This window comes from Ranitomeya imitator, chromosome 4 (assembly GCF_032444005.1).
Source record: "Ranitomeya imitator isolate aRanImi1 chromosome 4, aRanImi1.pri, whole genome shotgun sequence".
In the NCBI taxonomy this organism is placed as follows: domain Eukaryota; kingdom Metazoa; phylum Chordata; class Amphibia; order Anura; family Dendrobatidae; genus Ranitomeya; species Ranitomeya imitator.
In genome coordinates, this window is record NC_091285.1 from 223,017,789 (window position 1) to 223,042,501 (window position 24,713).

Genomic DNA, 24,713 nt, shown 5'->3' on the forward strand with positions numbered 1-24,713 from the left:
CTTCACTGGGTGAGTTTTTGAAAGAGTCTCTTCCTATATGCTGATATATGTTCCTCCTGTATCCTTCCTCTAGACTAAGAAAAGGACACACAAATCTAAGCATAAAGAGTGTGCTTTATGTACGCAGCCCCTCCCGGATCATTATGCCAAAAAACTGTGTGCGGAGTGTATCATGCAAACTCTACGGCAGGAAAATATCATGACTCCCTCAGATGTCAGAGCTATTATCCGAGAAGAGATACTGGGTTTGGCGCAGACAAGTAGCGCCAGTACCCGTCAGCCTAGCAGGTCCCGGTCTCCGGTTAGTTCGGAGTCAGAGGGTGTATGTATTTCTTCAGACGAAGAGGGATCTCAGCCGAGCTCATCCGAGACTGAAGGGGGACTTTGTCTTCCCAACAGTAATGTGGACAATTTAATAAAATCTGTCAGGAGCACGATGGGGTGCCCAGATGGGAAAGAAAAGAAATCAGCACAGGACATAATGTTTGCGGGGTTAGGACAGAGGAAACGTAGGTCCTTCCCCGTCATACAAACCATCAAAGATATTGTTAAAAAGGAGTGGGACAAGCAGAATAGAGGGTTTTTACCATCATCCTCTAAAAGGCGCTATCCCTTCAGCGATGAAGACCTAAACACCTGGTCAAAGGTGCCGAAAGTTGATGCTGCGGTAGCCTCCACAACCAAACAGTCGGTCCTACCAGTGGAGGATTCAGGGGTCCTGACAGACCCGCTGGACCGTAAAGCAGAAGCTTTACTAAAGAGGTCATGGGAAGTCAATACGGGGGCGTTCAGGCCCGCCATATCTAGTACCTGTACTGCAAGATCTCTACTAGTATGGACGGAGCAATTGGAGGAACAGATTAGAGGCAAAACTTCGAGGGAATCTATCCTGCTGAAATTGCCTCAAATTAAAGAAGCAGTAGCATTCCTAGCTGATGCCTCAGTGGACTCGCTACGTCTTGCAGCCAGGTCAGCCGGCCTAGTCAACACAGCCCGGCGTGCACTCTGGCTAAAGAATTGGAAGGGGGATGCACAAGCTAAAGCGAAACTTTGTGCGATTCCCTGTCAGGGTGAGTTCCTTTTTGGGAAGACGCTGGATGAACTCCTGAATAAAGCAGGTGAAAGGAAGAAAGGCTTCCCTAACCAATATCTCCCATCCTACAGGAGAGCCTTCAGGAGACGCCCCTTTACTAGGAACAAGCCGCTTGAACAAAGAGAGCGATGGGAGTCGAAGGACCCAAAGCAAAAAGGTGCCTTTTTTAGCGGGTCCCATAATCCGAGACGTAAATACCGCTAACCAGGAAGTAGGCGGCAGATTAAAATTTTTTCTTCCCCAATGGGAACAGATAACATCCAGCCAGTGGATTCTGGACATTGTGCAATACGGCCTTAAATTAGAATTTGATCGAATCCCTTGGGATTCCTTCATAATAACATCTCCAAAAGGTCAGGACCAACAGAGGGCTCTAGAAATAGAGATCCTATCTCTTCTATCTAAAAAAGTCCTGATAGAAGTTCCCCAGGATCAAAAAGGGAAAGGGTTCTACTCCCCTTTATTCCTGATTAATAAACCAGATGGTTCATTTAGAACCATCATAAATCTTAAAAAATTAAATTCTTTCCTGCGTAATCATACCTTCAAAATGGAATCCATTAGTTCTACCATAAAACTCTTATTCCCTAGGTGTGTCATGGCCGGAATAGACTTAAAGGACGCCTATTACCATCTTCCCATACATGCCGAACATCAGCAGTACCTAAGGGTAGCAGTCACCCTGGAGGGAAAGGTTCGTCACTTTCAGTATGTTGCAATGCCATTTGGGCTTTCTATGGCTCCCCGCGTCTTCACTAAGGTGATACTAGAAGTGATGGCTCATCTACGCCAACGAGATACCTTGATAATACCCTACCTAGATGACTTTCTAGTGGTAGGAAGCTCTGCACTTCAATGTAAAACTCGTTTATCTAATACGATCTCGTCCCTACAGGAGTTAGGTTGGATCGTCAACTTCGAAAAATCTCGGCTGAATCCAGAAACCGTTCAGACATTTCTAGGAATCCAGCTAGACTCCGTAAGTCAGAAATGCTTTCTTCCTCAGTCAAAGAGGTTGACTATACAATCAAAGGTATCAGACGCAATACGCAAACCCTACATGACACTAAGAAAGGCCATGTCCTTACTGGGGTCATTATCATCATGTATCCCTGCTGTACCTTGGGCACAATTCCATACCCGTCAATTGCAGTACGAAGTATTGTCGGCTCAGGGGAAAGACGGTTATCTAGAAAGTAGAATAACTCTTTCCAGTAATGTCTTAGAATCACTATCCTGGTGGCTAGACATGGACCACCTATCACGGGGTGTGCCATGGATAATAGACCCATCTTAAATAATTACCACCGACGCCAGCCCTATTGGGTGGGGAGCACATATGGAAGACAATCTGGCCCAAAATACTTGGGATCAGACAGAATTAATATGTTCCTCCAACTGGAAGGAGTTAAAAGCAATAGAATGTGCCTTATATCATTTTCTTCCGCAGATTCATGGAACAAATGTAAGAATTTACTCAGACAATTCCACCGCAGTGGCATACTTGAACCGTCAGGGTGGTACAAAGTCAGGAAGTCTGATGACCATAGCTGCAAACATCTTTCAGCTGGCAGAGGCTCATCTAACATCCTTAACAGCCCTGCACATCAAAGGTGTAGAGAACATCAGGGCAGACTACCTCAGCAGAAACTAGTTGCGTCAAGGAGAATGGACCTTAAACAAATCCATATTCAGAAGGATAACAGAAGCATGGGGGATACCACAAATCGACCTATTTGCCACAAGAGACAACCGGCAAGTACAAAGGTTCGCTTCCCTGAACACCAGGGATCACCCAGATATGTTGGACTCTCTCCACCATCCTTGGCGGTTCAGACTGGCATATGCCTTTCCTCCAATGTCTCTGATTCCTCTAGTGATCAGAAAGATCAGGAGGGAACAGGCAAGAGTAATCCTCATTGCACCATTCTGGCCGAAAAGACCATGGTTCTCTTGTCTCCAGACCATGTGCCTATGCGATCCTTGGATTCTCCCATCAGACAAGGAGCTGCTGTACCAAGGCCCCTTTTTCCACCCGCAAGTCAAAGGTCTTCACTTGACGGCGTGGAATTTGAGAGGCAACTATTAAGTTCCAGAGGGTTCTCAACAGAACTAGTAAACACCCTCTTATTGAGCAGGAAAAGATCTACCACCCTAATATATAGTAGGGTATGGAATAAATTTTTAGACTTCTACACGGTACCGTTCACTAAGCAAGTTCCACTCACACCTATCCTAGAGTTCTTGCAAAAAGGCCGAGAGTTAGGACTATCTGTAAATACCTTAAGAGTTCAGGTCTCGGCATTAGGAGCCCTATATGGATGCAATATAGCAGCTAATAGGTGGATCTCCAGATTCATAAAATCTTGTGAACGTAGTAAACCGGTCCATATTCCCCGTCTACCTCCGTGGGATTTAAATCTAGTATTAGAGGCCTTAACAAGCTCTCCATTTGAACCATTAGGTTCAATACCTTTAAAAATTCGAACATATAAAGTAGCCTTACTAGTAGCCCTAACCTCAGCTAGACGGGTTAGTGACATCCAGGCCCTATCAGTAGACCCACCTTTCTTACTGATATTTCATGATCGGATAGTCCTGAAACCAGACCCCTCATACCTCCCTAAGGTAGCGTCCACCTACCACAGGTCACAAGAAATATTTCTCCCTTCCTTTTTTGATTCACCTGTAACTCCAGAACAACATAAGTTCCACACCTTAGATGTCAGAAGAGCCATCCTGACTTATATAGAAAGGTGTCAGACATGGAGGGAGAGTAGGGCTCTGTTTATCTCCTTTCAGGGCCACAAGAAAGGACATGGGGTCACGAGAGCTACCATATCTCGGTGGATCAGAGATGCTATCTGCTTGGCCTATACGTCAAAAGGCGAGATTCCTCCAGTGGGTATAAAAGCGCACTCAACACGAGCCATGGCTTCCTCCTGGGCGGAACAAGCAGATGTACCGATCCATTTAATATGTAAGGCTGCAACTTGGTCTACACCTTCTACCTTCTACAACCATTATAGACTTGATCTGTCCACGTCTTCTGATCTGACCTTTGGTAGAGCTGTTCTTAATACAGTAATCCCACCCAAATAATGACTCTCTGAAAATCTCTCATGTGGGGTGCTGTCGTGGCGAAGGGTAAAAAGCCGGATTACGTACCGGTAATGCTCTTTTAATGAGTCCACGACAGCACCCATGTATTACCCTCCCTAAATTATGCACAGCTCTTTCCTTTAAGGTCACAAATAATGGTTGTATAGAGTTAAGAAATTTATGTGACTGAATAAGAATGAATACTAACACTTTTGCGGTTCCCTTTTTATACTCTGTAACTAAACTGAGGAGGAGAGGGGACCGCCTCCTTTTATTCTGTAGGTTTCCTGTTCCTATGGGCGGATCCCTCTCTCTCATGTGGGGTGCTGTCGTGGCGAAGGGTAAAAAGTACATGTGTTGTACTTATCGCTTCACCTGAACATTTATCTAATTAAAGCGTCCACATGAATTGAATCTCTTCATCGTACGAGTGCAGTGATTTTACGCTACATGATTGAGAGGACCACGGGTTCCGTTCATTTGCACCGTCACCTTCAGAACTGTCGAGTGCTAGCCTTCGGTACGTAATCCGGCTTATCGCTTCACCTGAACATTTATCTAATTAAAGCATCCACATGAATTGAATCTCTTCATCGTACGAGTGCAGTGATTTTACGCTACGCCACACGCAACTCAACACACACAACTTGATAAACGAAACTCGCCCTAAAACACACAAAAGTCCGGTATTATCCTTCAAAAATAAAAATCTGATTAATAAGCAGACAAACTACAAGAACAACAAATGTACCATATAGGAAATACGGCAGCTGTCAGTCACATGACCTGTCTATTATGTGTATGTGTGAGCTAATATATACTGCCAGGGGGAGGGCTTCCTGTTGGCTGGGGATTTATCAGGCTGCCAATTTAGCTTACAAATACTGAGGTAAAAATACTGAGCAAATAACGTGTGAACTAGGTCTAATACAGGAGGAGATGACACACAGGTATATACTATATACAGGAGGAGATGACACACAGATATATACTATATACAGGAGAGATGACACACAGGTATATACTATATAGAGGAGGAGATGACATACAGGTACATACTATATACAGGAGGAGATGACATACAGGTAAATACTATATACAGGAGCAGATGACCTAAAAGTATGTACTATATACAGGAGGAGATGGCATACAGGTATATGCTATATATAGAAGATGACATACAGGTATATACTATATACAGGAGGAGATGACACAGATATATACTATATACAGGAGGAGATGACATACAGGTATATACTATATATAGAAGGAGATGACATACAGGTATATATATATACAGGGGAGATGACATACAGGTATATACTATATACAGGAGATGACATACAGGTGTATACTATATATAAGGGAGATGCAAACATGTATATACTGAGGTGAAAATGAGGGGCGTGAGGTGAAAATGAAAAGGTGTGAGTGCAAAATGAGAGGAGCGAGGGAAAACAGTGGAGTGATCGGAAAATGACAGATGTGAGGTCGAAATGACAAGTGTTAGGGGGGAATGAGAGGAGTGAGGGGGGAATGAGAGGAGTGAGGGAGAAAATGAGAGGTGTGAGGGAGAAAATGAGAGATGTGAGGGGGAAAATGAAAGATGTGATTGGGAAAATGAGAGCTGTGATGGGAAAATAAGAGAAGTGAGGTGCTATAACTAACCACAGATATTTACTATGCCCAGGCAACGCCGGGCTCTTCAGCTAGTTTATTTATATAGCGCCAACATATTCTGCAGCTCTTTACAGTTTAACAGCTTCAATCACAACAGTCATAAGTAACAATGTTACCAATACAATAATTAAAGCGAAATAAGACGACCCTGCTCGTGAGAGCTTACAATCTACAATGAGGTGGGGAGATACAAAGTACAGGTGTGTATTTACAATGATGTATTTACAATGATGGTCCAGCCATTTTCAGGGGGTGGGGGATAGATGGAAGTAGTGAATGGGCTACACACACACAAAATAACTGATTAGGGAACATGATAGGCCGCTCTGAACAAATGTGTTTGCACCTACATTTACACTTTAACTTCCCTGGGGCCTAGCTCTACCCGTGGAAAGCTGTAACATCTCTGCTGCGTCACCAACTGCCCCAGTGGACCTGAACCGCAGCGTTGGCCATTTCCTTTTTGCCGAACACCACGGGAGGCATCATGAACTAATCCCTTAGTTATTTTTTATGTAAACTTTCATATATATAAACTATTTTAAAGGATTAATAAAAGTTATATTTTATTCCTCTAATATGCTTACTTATGCCTAAATTATTACATGATATGAATGGAAGGCCTGTCCTATGAGAAGTTGGACTTGTTTAGCTTAGAAAAAAGATGCATCACAGGAGATCTCATTTACTTGCATAAAATACATCTGTGGTCAATACAAAGGACTGGTACATGACTTATTCCTTCCTAAAACCTTACACAACTCCATTTATTACGTATGGAGGAAAGGTGATTCTGGCAGGTAAACGGGAAAGGATTCTTTGCAGTTAGAGCAGTCAGACTGTGGAATTCCTTACTATAAGAGACTGTAATGGCAAACACTATAGCAGCAATTCTAAAAGAGCTAGATGCATTTCTCACAACAAATGGCATTGTGGGTTATAAATAATCTAGTGACAGAGCATGTATAACTGATGGAAAAAGATTAAACTTGATGCACCTGTGCCTTTTTTGAACCGAAAAACTATATGTAAGGGTCTATATCAGAGATTGTGAGTGTTGTGCAGTGTCGAACCATCATGGTGTACTGGATTTTCTCAATATTATTATTATTATTAGTATTATTTAGTGACGTAACCGTCAAGTGGGTTCACCTTTTCCGAGATAAAAGGTCTAGTGTAGCCTGCTTGTAGCATACAGTGAAGACTCTGGAAGCCAATAAAACCAGGTGTCTGTGTCAGTTTATTTCTAATGGTTGCCCATCACAGAAAAAAAAAAAACTATAAACACAAAATCCCCAGTCTTGTCCAGGCACTAACCAAACAATATGTCCCTGACTACTCTATTCTTACACATTCACACAGTGTGCAATCTGACATCCAGCATAAACCTACTCTGTCTCCCAAAAGAAGCAGACCGTTCTCTTTAGTCTAACTTGTTTTATAGAACTGAAATATATATGAGGTAAAACTATAAGAATACAGTAACCGGTATAAGTATTGAGCTTAAACTATCACTTAACTATGACATTTACAATCAACAGTGAAAGCACAAAGCAAGATGGAGCTTGTACATGTGAGCACATGACGTGGTAATGATCTCCATCTGATTTACCAACAGTTAGCAGTTCTGTATAACACAATGCCACAGAACAGAGATTGTTACTTTACCAGATATACTTTGCCCACGATAGTGGCGTTCTGTATCAAAAGGACATTTAGCCAGCATGCTTAGGACTTTCCCACAATGCAGCTTACTGCTTTACAGGAAAAAAACATGTAATACAATTAAACATCCCCAGATGGTGCTTTTACCACATTACCACATTAGACATCACTAGCAGAGTATTACAGCTTATTAAAGTGACAACAGTAATTTACAGGAAATATCTGGGACTTTTCAAAAAAACTAAAAAATGTGCCTAAGCACTAACAGCCATGTAATTGCAGCTTACCTGACTGCTGTGCCTGGCGCCGTTATTCCCGGCACAGAGCGGTCACAGACACTCCTGTCGGGAATTCAGAAGCCTCTGACGTCATGTCTACAGAGCGGAAGCTTCTTTTCCAGTAAGCAGCTTGCAATATGGCACATCATTGGAATCGGGGTCTCTGCCTCTACATCATCTTGTTCTCGATTGGAATTTGTCATCAGATTTTTACAACCTAATCTAAGACTATTGGCTATCTGACACTGCTAATACATGTTACAGTAAGGCTTAACATGTTACCAATAGCAAGTAATCAAAAAATCATACCAAATGCTGCTATTTATAAAATTTATAAATCCACATACAGTATGACTCCCTCTGCCCCCCCCCCCCACCCACACAGCTATATTATGCCCCCCACAGCCCTTTCCCTTCTCCACCCTTATAGTATGGTGTCCCCACAGCTCCCCAAACTGAATGATCCCCACAAGTACTGCCTGACAAAAAAATGCCTGTCTCTCCCCATCCCCCTAATGCCCTGCTCCACTCTGTGCAGTAGCTACGATTTATTAACACTCCTGCACGGAGACTCTGACGCATGGACTGAATGGTGGAATAGGGAGCCAGTGTTTTCCTGTTCCACTATGGTGTTCAGCTGTATTTGCATACTGAGGCTGCAGATAAGGTGAGACGCCAGGCATGTGGTTTGGGGTAGGATTTGTGGCCATGTAGTTAGGCCTTCATATTCAGGACTTTTACTTAGTTGTTACTCCACAGACCGGACAAGGGGCAGCTGTGGCCCATGAGCTGCAGTTTTTCAGTTCTGCCCTCTATGTATCCTGGGTTGTGGTATCTGAAGTGCATCTCATACTTTATTATAGCACGCACAACTTCATAATATAGGTGTTATCTCATGGCATCTCTGCTACTATATTTCTAATCACGGACAGTAAGTAGTAAATGGCACAAATTATAGTTACGGAATAATTAAGCTTTAATAAAGAAGCACTCAAGTCAACGTTTTTATCTTCTTAATATATTGCAGTCATCATATTATATGACACAGAGTACTTACAATTGCTCATTTTGCCTTTCTACCCAGCTAATTCTTCTCCTTTTTCTACTCTGTGTAAAAAATAGGAAATCTCTTGTCCCCTCTTTTATCATTCACCTCCTGACCTAGCTGTCACATCCCCTGCCAGGGACTGCAGTAATGACTCATGCAGTAAAAATTGACCTCCTGTTTCTGCATAGAACTTGGAAGAATTCAGCTAGTCAGTTTTTAATCACGTGATGTCATAGACCTAACGAAGAAGAGCATAATTAGCTAGGTAGAAAGGCAAAATGAGCAACTGTAAGTACACAGTGCTATATAACATGATGGCTGCAATATATTAAGAGGTTAACAATTTTGACAGCAGTGCTTCTTTAAAACTGCAAAATTGCTGAAAGTGGCACGTGTTTTCCCTTGTATTTCTCTTGTAACGCACGTTGCACCTGTATGTCCACAAAATATAAAGAGATGCAGTGAACTACTTAATATCCTGATACATGTATATATATTTTTTAGGAGGTAGAGTCTAAAGAAAAGTCAGTTGTGACATTGGAAGAAGCACTAGAAGAACATAAGAGAAAGCTAGCAGTGCTGCGTCACCAGCAGGGGCTCATCTACAAGGAATATCAGAGGTAAGTGTACTATAATGCAACCCATGGAGCATGGTCGTGCTGTGTAAAATCCATGCAAGTGTGTATATGGCTGTACTTTAAAATAATATATGTATATTTTTGGTGCAGTGATAGAGAGTCTTGGCAGATGGACATAAAAAGACTGAAGGAAGACATTTCTAAATTAGAAGGTGAAAAAGAACAGGATGCGGTACAAATAAAGGAATTTATGGTAAGTGTTGTTCTCTTCTGCTAATGTGCATGATCAATGATTTGTGACTGTAGTGGTTATACCGGCACTTGTCGTATTACTGCCACTATTTAAGGAAGCGGGATGTGCTTTTTTTTTTTTTTAAATTCCTTTATTAGTTGCAAAATAAATCATACAATACACACATTTGCATTGTGCGTGATGTGCTTTTCTGTATACGGTGCTAACATTTCATATTTTATGAAACATTCTTGTACAATATCAATGATGCGGTGTTAAAGGGAATCTGTCATTAGGACCAACCCTCTAAGTTGTCTATATGGGCATGTAGGTCATACGAAGCTGAATAAAATCTTATTCTACTGAAATTTACATTTTTCGTTTATGTACATGAGTTCTTAAGGTCTATGGGCAGAACATAGATCTTCCTGAGAATCTACCTCCAAGACTTATTTTATATAAAAGTAGTTGAGTTCTATAATCTTCCATTTTGTTTTCCAAAATAATCTTCCATTTTGTTTTCCAAAATAACCGTAGGATAAGTCATCCGTATCAGATTAGCGGGGGTCCGCCAACCTGCTCCCCCACCGATAAGCTGTTATCACCACCAGTAGCATGCAGATGTAAACAGACTACAGAGCGGAACACTATAGCTCCATCACACTGTAGTGGTTACTGCCGGGTACTGCAGATCAGCTTTGGTTTTTAGAGTAGTCGCTTCTCTTGCAATATTTTGCTAGTAGTACTGTAATATTCTTCCGGAAGAAGCTTAGGGCAAAACGCGTGTCGGGGCGCACGAGGAAGGCACGGATATCTCGCACTCGGTACCCCTCTCTCGGTCTATTTGGCAACAGCTGGCCCAAGGTATTTGATGATGTGTATATGTACACTGTACTTTGATTAAGGGTGTCACACTTCTTTTGGGGACATGAGACATTGAATATAATATGCTGGGGTATATTGAAGACCCTTGTAACCCATAATGGTGTTTACATTTTTACATACTATGATCCCTATTGGTGCTGTAACTCTGTAATACAACATACCATATCACCCTTGGTGGCTAAGTTGTTATGGCCATATAACCCTCATTATTACTGCAAGTATATAAGGTATTATAACATTCAAGAATGAGGGTGTATTGATGTCTTAAAACTTACCGTATCGATATATATATCTTGTAGTGCGATTTATGGTGTCCTTCAGTAACACTCTGCTTTTGTGATGTCTTTTCTGTCTTGTGGAATGTTTTAATTTTGTGAAAATAAAGAATGGTCAATTTTATTTATCGTTCTCTTCTTGCGGCCAATATGATTTAAGTCCGCGGTGGTTGTGGAATAATATTAGTAGTGTGTATGGGCAAAATTAGGGCGCTCTAGCTATTAAATTAAAGGGTTTAATCGTGGAAAAAATTGGCGTGGGCTCCTGCGCAATTTTCTCCGCCAGAATAGTAAAACCAGTGACTGAGGGCAGATATTAATAGTAAAGCAAAAAAAAATGGCTAAAAAAAGCCGCAGCCAGCTCACCAACCAGACCATCAGGTATGGAGCACGAGAGTTAGTCCTGACCCGGGACTCCAAGCAGCAGCAAATCCAACTATGTACATACTCCAGCTCCAAGGAAATGGTAAAAAATTTCTTCTTTATTAATCCAACGTAAAAAAAACAGGATAATCCTTACAGAAAGCAGACAAAATAGGTGATTGCACAAATTACGGCAACCCGTTTCGACCACTGCGGGTCTTACTCATGAGTACTCATGAGTAAGACCCGCAGTGGTCGAAACGCGTTGCCGTAATTTGTGCAATCACCTATTTTAATAAGCACAAAGCACAAGCCCATTTCCTCTGTACCAAGGGTGGGCAACACTCCAAAAACTGCTTAGAACATACTGATCACGGAGTTATTAAACTCCATAAATCATGAAGCGTTAGATATACCAAGTAACTTTATTAACACATAAAACTACAAACAATTAAAAGAATGCCTCACAGTTACAGATAGTAAACAATACAGAGATCAGCTAGATAAGCAGGTGTAGACCCATCCAGATAACATCCATCTATATATCATAATGTGCAAAAAATATGCTTTCTCAAGCCCAAAGAGACTGTTGTATATCGGTGACGATGCAGGCTATACAGAGGGAAACAATCTAACGGCGCCATAACGCGCTGTAAAAGTATATCTCCCACCACTAAAGCCAGAGCGGGTCATAGAAAAAAGGCTGAAAAAATCTGCACGCAGGGAGAATTGCCCAGCAGCGGACGTAAATACGCCTGTAATATATGGCTAAGCCTATAAGTCTATGAACCTCGTAACAAACTGGCCAAGTACCAAGGAAATACCCCACAGCTGGCGCCTGTAATGAAGAGGGTGAAGCCCTCACCCCAATGTACAAACAACTCCAGCCCAGCAAACAGTCCCGTCTACCTATAGTCACAGCTCTAATAAGGCTAAGAACCAATAAAGCTACACAGAAGCAAAGAACATATGAAAATGGGAACAGATCCCATACATGTTACCTGAATACGCTTCCTGCAATGCTAGCCTCGTGGCACGCTGAAGCTCTGTTAACCCCTTTTAATTGTTTGTAGTTTTATGTGTTAATAAAGTTACTTGGTATACCTAACGCTTCATGATCTATGGAGTTTAATAACTCCGTGATCAGTATGTTCTAATCACCTATTTTGTCTGCTTTCTGTAAGGATTATCCTGTTTTTATTACGTTGGATTAATAAAGAAGAAATTTTTTACCATTTCCTTGGAGCTGGAGTATGTACATAGTTGGATTTGCAGATATTAATAGCCTGGAGAGGGTCCATGGTTATTGGCCCCCCTGGCTAAAAACATCTGCCCCAGCCACCCCAGAAAAGGCACATCTGGAAGATGCGCCTATTCTGGCATTTGGCCACTCTCTTCCCATTCCCGTGTACAGTTAGGGCCAGAAATATTTGGACAGTGACACAAGTTTTGTTATTTTAGCTGTTTACAAAAACATGTTCAGAAATACAATTATATATATAATATGGGCTGAAAGTGCACACTCCCAGCTGCAATATGATAGTTTCCACATCCAAATCGGAGAAAGGGTTTAGGAATCATAGCTCTGTAATGCATAGCGTCCTCTTTTTCAAGGGACCAAAAGTAATTGGACAATGGACTCTAAGGGCTGCAATTAACTCTGAAGGCGTCTCCCTCGTTAACCTGTAATCAATGAAGTAGTTAAAAGGTCAGGGGTGGAATCCAGGTGTGTGGTTTTGCATTTGGAAGCTGTTGCTGTGAGCAGACAACATGCGGTCAAAGGAACTCTCAATTGAGGTGAAGCAGAACATCCTGAGGCTGAAAAAAAAGAAAAAATCCATCAGAGAGATAGCAGACATGCTTGGAGTAGCAAAATCAACAGTTGGGTACATTCTGAGAAAAAAGGAATTGACTGGTGAGCTTGGGAACTCAAAAAGGCCTGGGCGTCCACGGATGACAACAGTGGTGGATGATCGTCGCATACTTAATTTGGTGAAGAAGAACCCGTTCACAACATCAACTGAAGTCCAGAACACTCTCAGTGAAGTAGGTGTATCTGTCTCTAAGTCAACAGTAAAGAGAAGACTCCATGACCGTAAATACAAAGGGTTCACATCTAGATGCAAACCATTCATCAATACCAAAAATAGACAGGCCAGTTAAATTTGCAGAAAAACACCTCAAGAAGCCAGCTCAGTTCTGGAAAAGTATTCTATGGACAGATGAGACAAAGATCAACCTGTACCAGAATGATGGGAAGAAAAAAGTTTGGAGAAAAAAGGGAACGGCACATGATCCAAGGCACACCACATCCTCTGTAAAACATGGTGGAGGCAACGTGATGGCATGGGCATGCATGGCTTTCAATGGCACTGGGTCACTTGTGTTTATTGATGACATAAGAGCAGACAAGAGTAGCCGGATGAATTCTGAAGTGTATCGGGATATACTTTCAGCCCAGATTCAGCCAAATGCTGCAAAGTTGATTGGACGGCGCTTCATAGTACAGATGGACAATGACCCCAAGCATACAGCCAAAGCTACCCAGGAGTTCATGAGTGCCAAAAAGTGGCACATTCTGCAATGGCCAAGTCAATCTCCAGATCTAAACCCAATTGAGCATGCATTTCACTTGCTCAAATCCAGACTTAAGACGGAAAGACCCACAAACAAGCAAGACCTGAAGGCTGCGGCTGTAAAGGCCTGGCAAAGCATTAAGAAGGAGGAAACCCAGCGTTTGGTGATGTCCATGGGTTCCAGACTTAAGGCAGTGATTGCCTCCAAAGGATTTGCAACAAAATATTGAAAATAAAAATATTTTGTTTGGGTTATGTTTATTTGTCCAATTACTTTTGACCTCCTAAAATGTGGAGTGTTTGTAAAGAAATGTGTACAATTCCTACATTTTCTATCAGATATTTTTGTTCAAACCTTCAAATTAAACGTTACAATCTGCACTTGAATTCTGTTGTAGAGGTTTCATTTCAAATCCAATGTGGTGGCATGCAGAGCCCAACTCGCGAAAATTGTGTCACTGTCCAAATATTTCTGGCCCTAACTGTAGCTGTGGAATATGGGGTAATGAAGGGTTAATGTCACCTTGCTATTGTAAGGTGACATTAAGCCAGATTAATAATGGAGAGGCGTCAATTATGACACCTATCCATTATTAATCCAATAGTATGAAATGGTTAATAAAACGCACACACATTATTACAAAGTATTTTAATGAAATAAAGACACAGGTTGTTGTAATATTTTATTATACTGGTAATCCACCTGAAGACCCTTGTCACCTGGAACAAATGTAAAAAAAAACAAACAACAATATTCCATACCTTCCGATGATCAGTCTCGTCCCACGCTGTAAATCCACCTGAAAGGGTTAACTAATTTTACAAGCAGAAGCCTGCTATTGCAGCCGCCCCTGCCTTTAATAACCCAGCGAATGAATGAAATGTAGGTGAATGACCTGTAGTTACCTCGAGTTATGGTGATGCGCCCTCTGCTGGATGTCCTCATATGAACTTGAGCGTGGGAAAATATTCTGAAAAGTTCCCAGGCTCGAGTTCATACGGAAAATACGGCAGATAGGAGCTGGGCCATAGGGAATCATTGTGCCGTATGCAATCCGTATTTTCTGCACCTCTCATACGTTCGTAAAACTCGCTAGTGTGAGGCTGGCCTTAGTCCATCTAGTTCAACCTATAGCCTAACCTAACATGCCCTAACATGTTGATCCAGAGGAAGGCAAAAAAAACCCATGTGGCAAAGAGTAAGCTCCACATTGGGGAAAAAATTCCTTCCCGACTCCACATACGGCAATCAGACTAGTTCCCTGGATCAACGCCCTGTCAAGGAATCTAGTGTATATACCCTGTAACATTATACTTTTCAAGAAAGGCATCCAGTCCTCTCTTAAATTTAAGTAATGAATCACTCATTACAACATCATACGGCAGAGAGTTCCATAGTCTCACTGCTCTTACAGTAAAGAATCCGTGTCTGTTATTATGCTTAAACCTTCTTTCCTCCAGACGTAGAAAAGATTTTAGATTTTAGAAAAGTAAAATAGCAACATGGAAAACATGGCGTACATGGTACAGAATCGCCATACATACGGTCATCGTTCACAATTATGGTATGAGCCTCATTGCGTACTACAATAAAAGTGTTTACTTGGAACCGTTAGTCTTAAGTAATGGAGAGAGGGTAAATTTGGAGACAGACAAGACTTAGAACTTAGGGAATTTATGATGTCTTCTGTTCTTTATGGCGATTCTTTTATATAACCTGATCATATCATGGAACACCAATTACAAGCCAGAAACTCAACAGATCAGCAGGAAATGATCCTGTGTTCTCTGCAGGACGCCTACACCACTCTTGTTTTGTAGCAGATATACACATACTTTAAAAACACTCAAAAAGCCAAGTGGCTATCAAACATATAAATCGGATAAACCCATTATAGAGATTACATCTGCGCTGTATGTCAGTTTGATAAACATTAGCAAGTAATATGGTGTTAGTATAAGTACTTGGATAGGAAAGTGCTGGATGTTGAAAACTAATAATAATAATAATAATAATGTTATTTATATAGCACCAACATATTCCGCAGCGCTTTACAAATTCTAGAGGGGTTTTGTACAGACAATAGACATTACAGCATAACAAAAATCACAGTTCAAAATGGATACCAAAAGGAAGGAGTACCTGCTCGCAAGCTTACAAACTATGAGGAAAAGGGGAGACACGAGAGGTGGATGGTAACGATTGCTTTCGTTGTTCGGACCGGCCATAGTGTAAGGCTCGGGTGTTCATGTAAAGCTGCATGAACCAGTCAACAGCCTAAGTATGTAACAGTACAGACACAGAGGGCTATTAACTGCATAAAGTGTATGAGAACATGATGCGAGGAACCTGGTTATGTTTAAGTTTTTTGAATGGGCCACACAGGGATAGTTAGGTTAATGCGTTGAGGCGGTAGGCCAGTCTGAACAAATGCGTTTAGGGCACGCTTAAAACTGGGGATTAATCGTATTAACCTGGGTAGTGCATTCCAAAGAAGTGGCGAAGCATGTGGAAAGTTTTGGAGACGGAAGTGGGAGGTTCTGATTATTGAGGATGCTAACCTCAGGTCATTAGCGGAGCGGAGGGCACGGGTAGGGTGGTAGACTGAGACCAGAGAGGAGATGTAGGGTGGTGCTGAGCCATGGAGTGCTTTGTGGATGAGGGTAGTAGTTTTATACTGGATTCTGGAGTGGATGGGTAGCCAGTGTAATGACTGGCACAAGGTGGAGGCATCGGTGTAACGGTTGGTGAGGAATATGATCCTGGCTGCAGCATTCAGGACAGATTGGAGCTGGGAAAGTTTTGTAAGAGGGAGGCCTATTAGTAGAGAGTTACAATAGTCCAGACGAGAATGAATGAGTGAAACAGTAAGAGTTTTTGCAGAGTTGAAAGTAAGAAAAGGGCGAATTCTAGAAATGTTTTTGAGATGCAGATAAGAGCAAGCCAGTGATCGGATGTGTGGGTGAATGAAAGCTCGGAATCAAGTATGACCCCAAGGCAGCGGGTATATTGCTTGGGAGTAATGGTGGAACCGCACACGGAGATGGCAATGTCAGGCAAAGGTAGGTTAGTAGAGGGAGAGAACACGAAGAGTTCAGTTTTTGACAGGTTCAGTTTCAGACAGAGGGAGGACATGATGTTAGAGGCAGCGGTAAGACAATCACTGGTGTTGTCTAAAAAGGCAGGCGTGATATCAGGAGAAGTGTATAATTGGGTGTCGTCAGCATAGAGATGGTACTGGAAACCAAATCTACTGATTGTTTGTCCAATAGGGGCAGTATACAACGAGAAAAGGAGGGGGCCTAGGACTGATCCTTGAGGAACCCCAACAGTAAGGGGAAGGTGAGAGGAGGAGGAACCAGCAAAAGATACAGTGAAGGATCGGTCAGAGAGATAGGAGGAGAACCAGAAGAGGATGGTGTCCTTGAGGCTGATGGAGCGGAGCATAGTGAGGAGGAGCTGATGATCCACAGTGTCGAATGCTGCGGAGAGATCCAACAGAATTAGCATGGAGTAGTGACCATTAGATTTGGCTCTTAGTAGGTAATTAGAGACTTTACTGAGGGCAGTTTCAGTAGAGTGTAAAGAGCGGAAACCAGATTGAAGAGGGTCGAGAAGAGAATTATCTGAGAGATAGCGGAATGAAGCATGCATCGATAGGCAAGTGAGGAGTTTCTCGTTCCCCTATCGCCTCTAGAAGTGTGGGATAATGGCTCATGATATCTTAGGGGTATAATTGTTAATTAATTTGTTACCAGCTGTGGGAGATGGCATCGTTGGAGTAGAGGTGTTTGCCCACATCTGTAAGAACATGGGTCAATAAAGTTGAATGAAAGTACCGTAAATAGTGCTCATTGGAAGTAAAGGAGCAAGTCATTCATTTCTGTAGTGGCGCTTGTGCAGAAATCAATGATAAATATTTAATATGCGCATACACATTCCTAGACTTAATGCGCATGCTTATACTGGTTCTTATCACAGTCTTTGTCCCTTTTTCTTTATGCACATGCCAGTAAGATTGTGAAACTGTCATCTATTGTGTACGCGCGATCCCGCATGTAGGATTAAAGAAATCATAGGTGTGCATGATGCCTAGGTATATCGTTACATACGGAATATAGATATTCAGAAGCATACGTCAGTGTAGTCCTAAAGATAAGCGCCCAGTGCACATGCGTATATCGATGCAGACCGTTATAATGGTGTAAGCACAGTCCTATGGACGTGAAGATATATATTATAGGTTCAAAAGTGCAAGCGTAGATGAATTCACACATAATGGCTAAATAAAATAATACAGTTTATTGGGATGATGATAAAAAAATACATGTGAGAGAATGATACATTTCTGTGTGTGTGTATATTTATTATAATGTAGGAGATCACAAATGATCTTATCAGCTGCTAACCAGACATTAGACATGGATTATACGCGACCTTTATATATGGGGGTGCTATACAGTAGAGGCCCAGATAGACCCGAAAGTAGTCATTACACCCTACTTTATATGCTCCTAGGCTTCCCTGATATCTCTGGGAAGAAATCCAAGATGAGCACTGATCAGGAATGGACAATTAATTTTCCCAAGGAACGACATCCGAGACCATGACTGCTGGGGGGCCGAACCAATAGGCGTAAATTAATTCTGCTAAATTTTGATATTCACATTAAATATACCGTAATTGGTGTTTTATATTAATTGTATAACTTACTATTGAGTAGAATTAACCAGGGCTGTGCAGTCAGTAATCCAAACCTCTGCCCCCGACTCCCCAGCACTGATCACTACTGGGCATGTACAGCTCATCTCCACTAACAGCCCAGATCCTTAGATCAGGAGCAGAACAGGCATTTAGAGGACATTTCAGAACGTTCCCAAAAGATTCAGCACCTACTACAGTGTACACAATTTATTATATATTTTACGAGTCCGAGTCAGTCCATTTTATATCAACTCCAACTCCGTCTCCAGCCCTGGTATTGACTATGCTGACACACCCACTATATATAGTATGAGCCTACACAAAGCCCCAGTATATATTGTATGATCCCACACACGGCCCTCTCTATATACAGTATGAGCCCTCCTACATCTCCCTCTATACACACCATGAACCCCAGCCTTCCTATATAGTATGAGCCCCTACAGTCCCCCTATATACAGTAGGAGACCAAACACAGCCCTCTATATACTGCATGAGCCCCCGCACAGCCCCTATATACAGTGTTAGTAGTACACACATAGCCCTCTATGTACAGAATGATCCCACACATAGGCCCCTATATACAACATGAGCTCACACACCGGTCTCCCCCCTTATATACAGTGTGAGCCCATAGACATTCACACATCTTAACCCCTTAATGACAGCCAATACGTCTTTTAACTGACCTGAGATATAAGGGAATAGCCTCCCCATACAGGTGACAATCCAGCAGCTGTCGGGTGTACACTATAGCTGACAACTTGCTGCATCAGCCACAATCAGTGTTGGCACCGTCCATATCTGTTTAACCCCTTAGATGCTGCTGTCAATAGTGACTACTACAACACTGGTCGTGACTGGTCAGTAAAAACGCGTATTGGCGGTCATTAAGGGGTTAAAGTGGTAAATTCACAATGAACCTTGAAGCGATCCCTTCCTAATACAACAGGCTCACGGTTATGTGTCCCACATTTTTTGGACAAAGAATCCATAAACTACGGTAGACATAATAAATTGCTTCTATTTTACCCCGCAGAATTTGGTAGAAACGCTCAAGATGGCGCCAGATGAAGTGAAACAACTTCTGTCAGAAAACTTCCGAAAAATGACTGTTCTGCGGGTGAATGAGAAGTCGCTGACCAGGAGGTACACTACATTATTAGAAATGGAACAGCATTTGCGGAAAGAGAATGATAAGCTGAGGAGTGAGGTGTCGGATATGGAGGTCGCTGTGGGAGAAAGGCTTGGCTATCTGCAGAGATATAAGGTAATGAGCTCCAGAGCCCGGTGGCTTTCTCCCTTGTGCTTTCTTCAGATGTGAGGTGGTGCGGATGCATATCCGGCTGATTACAGGCTCCCACAGTGGGGATTTAGGAGCTTCTTCTCTCTCTTGTACAGGATATTGCTGCTTTTAAAGTGGCATCTTTACAGAAAGCTCTGGATGGCAGCATTCCTTTATCCGAGCTGGAAACGGCCAACAAGCAATATAACGAGCTTACTGCCAAGTACCGGGACATGCTGCAGAAGGATAATTGGCTGGTACAGCGGGCCGCCAACCTAGAGCACTTAGAGGTATAGTATATGGACGTGCTGTTGGAAGTCCGTCTCTGCAGGGAAAGAAAGCAAATGGTTTCTGCAAAAGCTTTGACATTACAATGATTTCTCTAAACATTGGAAATGAAGTTTAGAAATGCCAAGGTTTTGTGAACTATAGAGAAACACATAAGTATTTTTTCCAGTTAAAAAAAAAAAAAAAAAAAAAAAACCTGATTGTCTCATTATAAATAAATAGGATAACATAACATATAAAGTTTAAAAAAAAACAAACCCTGTGCTTTACCCATCCTCCCCACATCCAGCGCTGAGTCTCTGCTTCAGTTTCAATTGTCTTGTTTGTGGTGCTGGAGTCCTACAACAGCGCCACAACCGTTCAGCTGCTCTTGCTCATCTGTCTATTCACTGATTGTCTGCAGTGCTAGCGAGATGACATAACCACTGCAGACAATAACCACCACCATCTCCAATATGGGTTCTGTAAAAATCCTAGCCATGTGCCAGTGGGGATAGCGCTTAAGCTCAATACTGACAAACCAGTGGACCTTGTATCACTTCAGTACATGAGCTTGTGACTGACTGCAGCCATGACTAGAGGGAGGATCTCTACTGAAAATGGATTTTGTTATTGCATTCATCATATTGTGCCCTTCTGTCCCCATCCAGACCTTAGCAATTATGTACAGTGGCACCCGGGGAAAACTGTATTTGGTAAAATGTCTGGTACATGGTCCTTTATCAATAAATTCCTATACATGACCTTCAGTTAACCACATCCTTTGTGGACTTTCACGACGTATGGATCTAGTGAAAGGAAAAATTGGATGTGAAAAGAGCTCATCTGTATGACCGAAGTTTGGAAAGCCGAGGACTTGGAGCTTTGTATCCAAGACTGGCCACAAACCCTAAACAGACATTCTGCAGCCTCTCTGTATCATCTCAGACTGACTAGTCGCGACAGTCTGCCATGCACGTGTATTTGCCGCGAATGTGCTCACTGCACACTGTCATGATTTGGTTACAGACTGTTTTTTTTAGCTTGGAAAATCCACTTTAAGAAAATTGTCCAATGTAAAATCAGCATAGGATTTTGGACTGTGTTCACGCTGGCTTTATGGCATCCATTTATAACAGAAACCACGGTTACTGTTTAGTTTTCACATGAATCCATACTGTCCTAAAAATGATTTTATAGGTTTTCTTTTAATCCCCTGACAACGAAAAAGGATTTGTTATTGCATTACCAAATTAATTCCCTTTTAAAGATTTTCTGCACTTTAGGGCTGCAGAGATCTAAAATAACTAACTAAGGGGTAACTGATCCTTTTCCAGCAGTTCCTCTCTGCTGCTGCTCCAGTCTTTGTTGATCAGCTGCAGTGGTGACATCTTGTCCACAGTGCTCCTAACTGCTGAAGCCAATCAATGGGCTCTGTGGCTTGTGACATCTACGTCCCATCTCCGCTGAGAGCAGGGATCGGCTGCAGCAGATTTGAGCGGTGAAGATGTGATGTCGTTGCTGCAGCAGATCAACAAAGATTGGAGCAGAGGATGAGAGGCAACACTGTACAGATGGGGGTGGGTAACAGCTGTGTTTAGTATTGTAGCCCTCTGCTACCCTATCATGTAAGAACATTGTTAAAGTGTCCATAAAGAGACAAAACGTTGTCAACCATTAAAAGCCTCATTGATAGTATGCCAAGGTGTGTAAGTGCAGGTATTTCCGCGAATGGCACTTACACTCAATACATTGAGCGGTTTAGACATCTCTGTTTCCTTTTCTTCTCATCAGTGTTCTTGGTGTTGTAATTCTATGGTTGAGAAGGGTATATCCCTCTCTGTGGCCTACAAACCCAACATATACATTTCAGTGTAGCTAGTTAAGCACTTGTTACGTTACATTTCAGGCAGGATGTGGAGTCAATTTAAATAAAAATGTCATATTTTGTAAAAATAAAAAATAATTGTTCCGTTTTTTTTCCGGCTATGCTATGAACTAGCTTGAGAATACGTCACTGAAATCGCAGATGACTTCTTATATGAAAGAACTGGAAATTGCTAAAGAAAAGCTTAACACTTTGGAGCAAGCCTGGGATCACATCGGTGCTTTAGGTAGGCGCTGCTTTTTACAGCCATGCATTACTGTGACCACATTCACAATTCCTGGGAAAGCTTTTGGCAGATGTATCCATTACCTATCATTGGGTTGGTATGTCTGTTGTAGAGATGGGTGCCTTTTCTAAAAAAAAAAATGTTTCGGGCAGAATTGATTTAGTCTGATTCAAAATTTTCCCAATTGCCATGAGAAGACCCGAGTTATGCTCTCAGACCTCTCAAGACCCCAAAGCATAATAAACAGTGGTGAGAGAAGGAGTTCAAAATAATATGACAAAAAAACATTATACTTGCCCGTCCATATGCTGCCACCACCATAGCTGCTCTCCGGTCATCCATGGCATGCTTCCGTCCCTCTTTTCTGACGATGAGGCCTTCGCTCACTTTGAGGGCCTGCCACCGGATCAGCGTCAGAAGAACTGTTAGGAGAAATGGGAACAGAGCTTTTATTTGGTTATATCTGCAGTACTTTGAAGAAGCTTTTATCCTTTTCCAGATGGCCTGTAATGTTATATGATCATTTCGTCTCTTCAATATGAGATAAAAGGAGCGCAAAGCATAGTTTGTTATTTCTGCATTTCTAAGCAATGGAGGTTGTGAAATACCCATAGATGCCATCTATGCGAAATTCGTATTCTTAACCCATTCCTGCTTACAGAAGTTAGTGTAAAAATAAACACTCCATCCTGAAAGCCACAAGAAGCCCATCCTTAATAGGTAAACTTCAAGGATTTGTGACTATTGTCTTTAAAAGTCTAGCTATGGCTGAAGATGGTGGTGCAGGGGACAAGGATTGTTATTCTCCTCATTTTACAGCATCTAGTAAATCATGATAATGGGTACAAATCAGTTGTGAGAAATTAATTTTTTACTTAAAATATATAGTTGCAAGCAAAATTATTCACCCCATTGCAAATTTGTTTTACTAGTAAAATGTACACATTTTATTCTGTGTGCAATGAGTTAAACTAGAACAATTTACGTAGCTCACCACAACTGATAGAACTACTGGTTATCCCAAGTTCATCACAAAATGCCACATTTAATGATTAAGGCACTCTGAGATTTATTTCCTCCCTTTATGACAGCAGTCTTTAGTGTTTAAAAAGAAACACACAAATTGAGCTGGAGATTGAGCTGGTATGCACTCAACATAAAAATGCATGTTCACATTAGCCATTAAACAGACAAAACTAACAAGAAACAAAATGAGCATAAACCGTGCTGTAACTAAATAGGTAAAAAGCAGATGTGCATTTAAATACAGTGCCTTGCGAAAGTATTCGGCCCCCTGGAACTTTTCAATCTTTTCCTACATATCATTCTTCAAACATAAAGATACCAAATGTAAATTTTTGTTGAAGAATCAACACCAAGTGGAACACAGTTGCGAAGTTGAACGAAATTTATTGATTATTTTAAATTTTTGTGACAATTCAAAAATGGAAAAGTGGGGCGTACAATATTATTCGGCCCCTTTACTGTCAGTGCAGCAAACTCACTCCAGAAGTTCATTGTGGATCTCTGAATGATCCAATGTTGTCCTAAATGCCTAATGATGATTAATATAATTCACCTGTGTGTAATCAAGTCTCCATATAAATGCACCTGCTCTGTGATAGTCTCAGGGTTCTGTTTGAAGCACAGAGAGCATCATGAAGACCAAGGAATACAACAAGCAGGTCCATGATACTGTTGTGGAGAAGTTTAAAGCCGGAATTGGATACAAAATGATTTCCAAAACATTAAACATCCCAAGGAGCACTGTGCAAGCGATCATATTGAAATGGAAGGAGTATCATACCACTGCAAATCTACCAAGACCCACCCATCCCTCTAAACTTTCATCTCAAACAAGGAGAAAACTGATCAGAGATGCAGCCAAGAGGCCCATGATCACTCTGGATGAACTGCAGAGATCTGCAGCTGAGGTGGGACAGTCTGTCCATAGGACAACAATCAGTTGTACACTGCACAAATCTGGCCTTTATGGAAGAGTGGCAAGAAGAAAGTCATTTCTCAAAGATATCTATGAAAAGTGTCATTTAAAGTTTGCAACAAGCCACCTGGGAGACACACCAAACATGTGGAAGAAGGTGCTCTGGTCAGATGAAACCAAAATTGAACTTTTTGGCAACAGTGCCAAACTATATGTTTGGCGTAAAGGCAACGCAGCTCATCACCCTGAACACACCATCCCCACTGTCAAACATGGTGGTGGCAGCATCATGGTTTGGGCCTGCTTTTCTTCAGCAGGGACAGGGAAGATGGCTAAAATTGATGGGAAGATGGATGGAGCCAAATACAGGACCATTCTTGAAGAAAACCTGTTGGAGTCTGCAAAAGACCTGAGACTGGGATGGAGATTTGTTTTCCAACAAGGCAATGATCCTAAACATAAAGCAAAATCTACAATGGAATTGTTCACAAATAAACATATCCAGGTGTTAGAATGGCCAAGTCAAAATCCAAACCTCAATCCAATCGAGAATCTGTGGAAAGAGCTGAAAATTGCTGTTCACAAACGATCTCCATCAAACCTCACTGAGCTCGAGCTGTTTGCC

The 24,713-nt window shown here is 41.8% G+C and overlaps 1 protein-coding gene across 2 annotated transcripts in view; it reads left to right on the plus strand.

The window, feature by feature from the left end:
- Window positions 1-24,713, plus strand: part of CEP290 (centrosomal protein 290) — a 361,160-nt gene that overhangs the window by 109,987 nt on the left and 226,460 nt on the right. For both annotated transcript variants that reach the window (XM_069764386.1, XM_069764388.1), the window contains exons 22-26: window positions 9,371-9,486; window positions 9,595-9,697; window positions 19,520-19,750; window positions 19,882-20,055; window positions 22,035-22,146. In XM_069764386.1, the coding sequence (XP_069620487.1) occupies window positions 9,371-9,486; window positions 9,595-9,697; window positions 19,520-19,750; window positions 19,882-20,055; window positions 22,035-22,146 (736 nt within the window). The remainder of the gene's footprint in view (window positions 1-9,370; window positions 9,487-9,594; window positions 9,698-19,519; window positions 19,751-19,881; window positions 20,056-22,034; window positions 22,147-24,713) is intronic.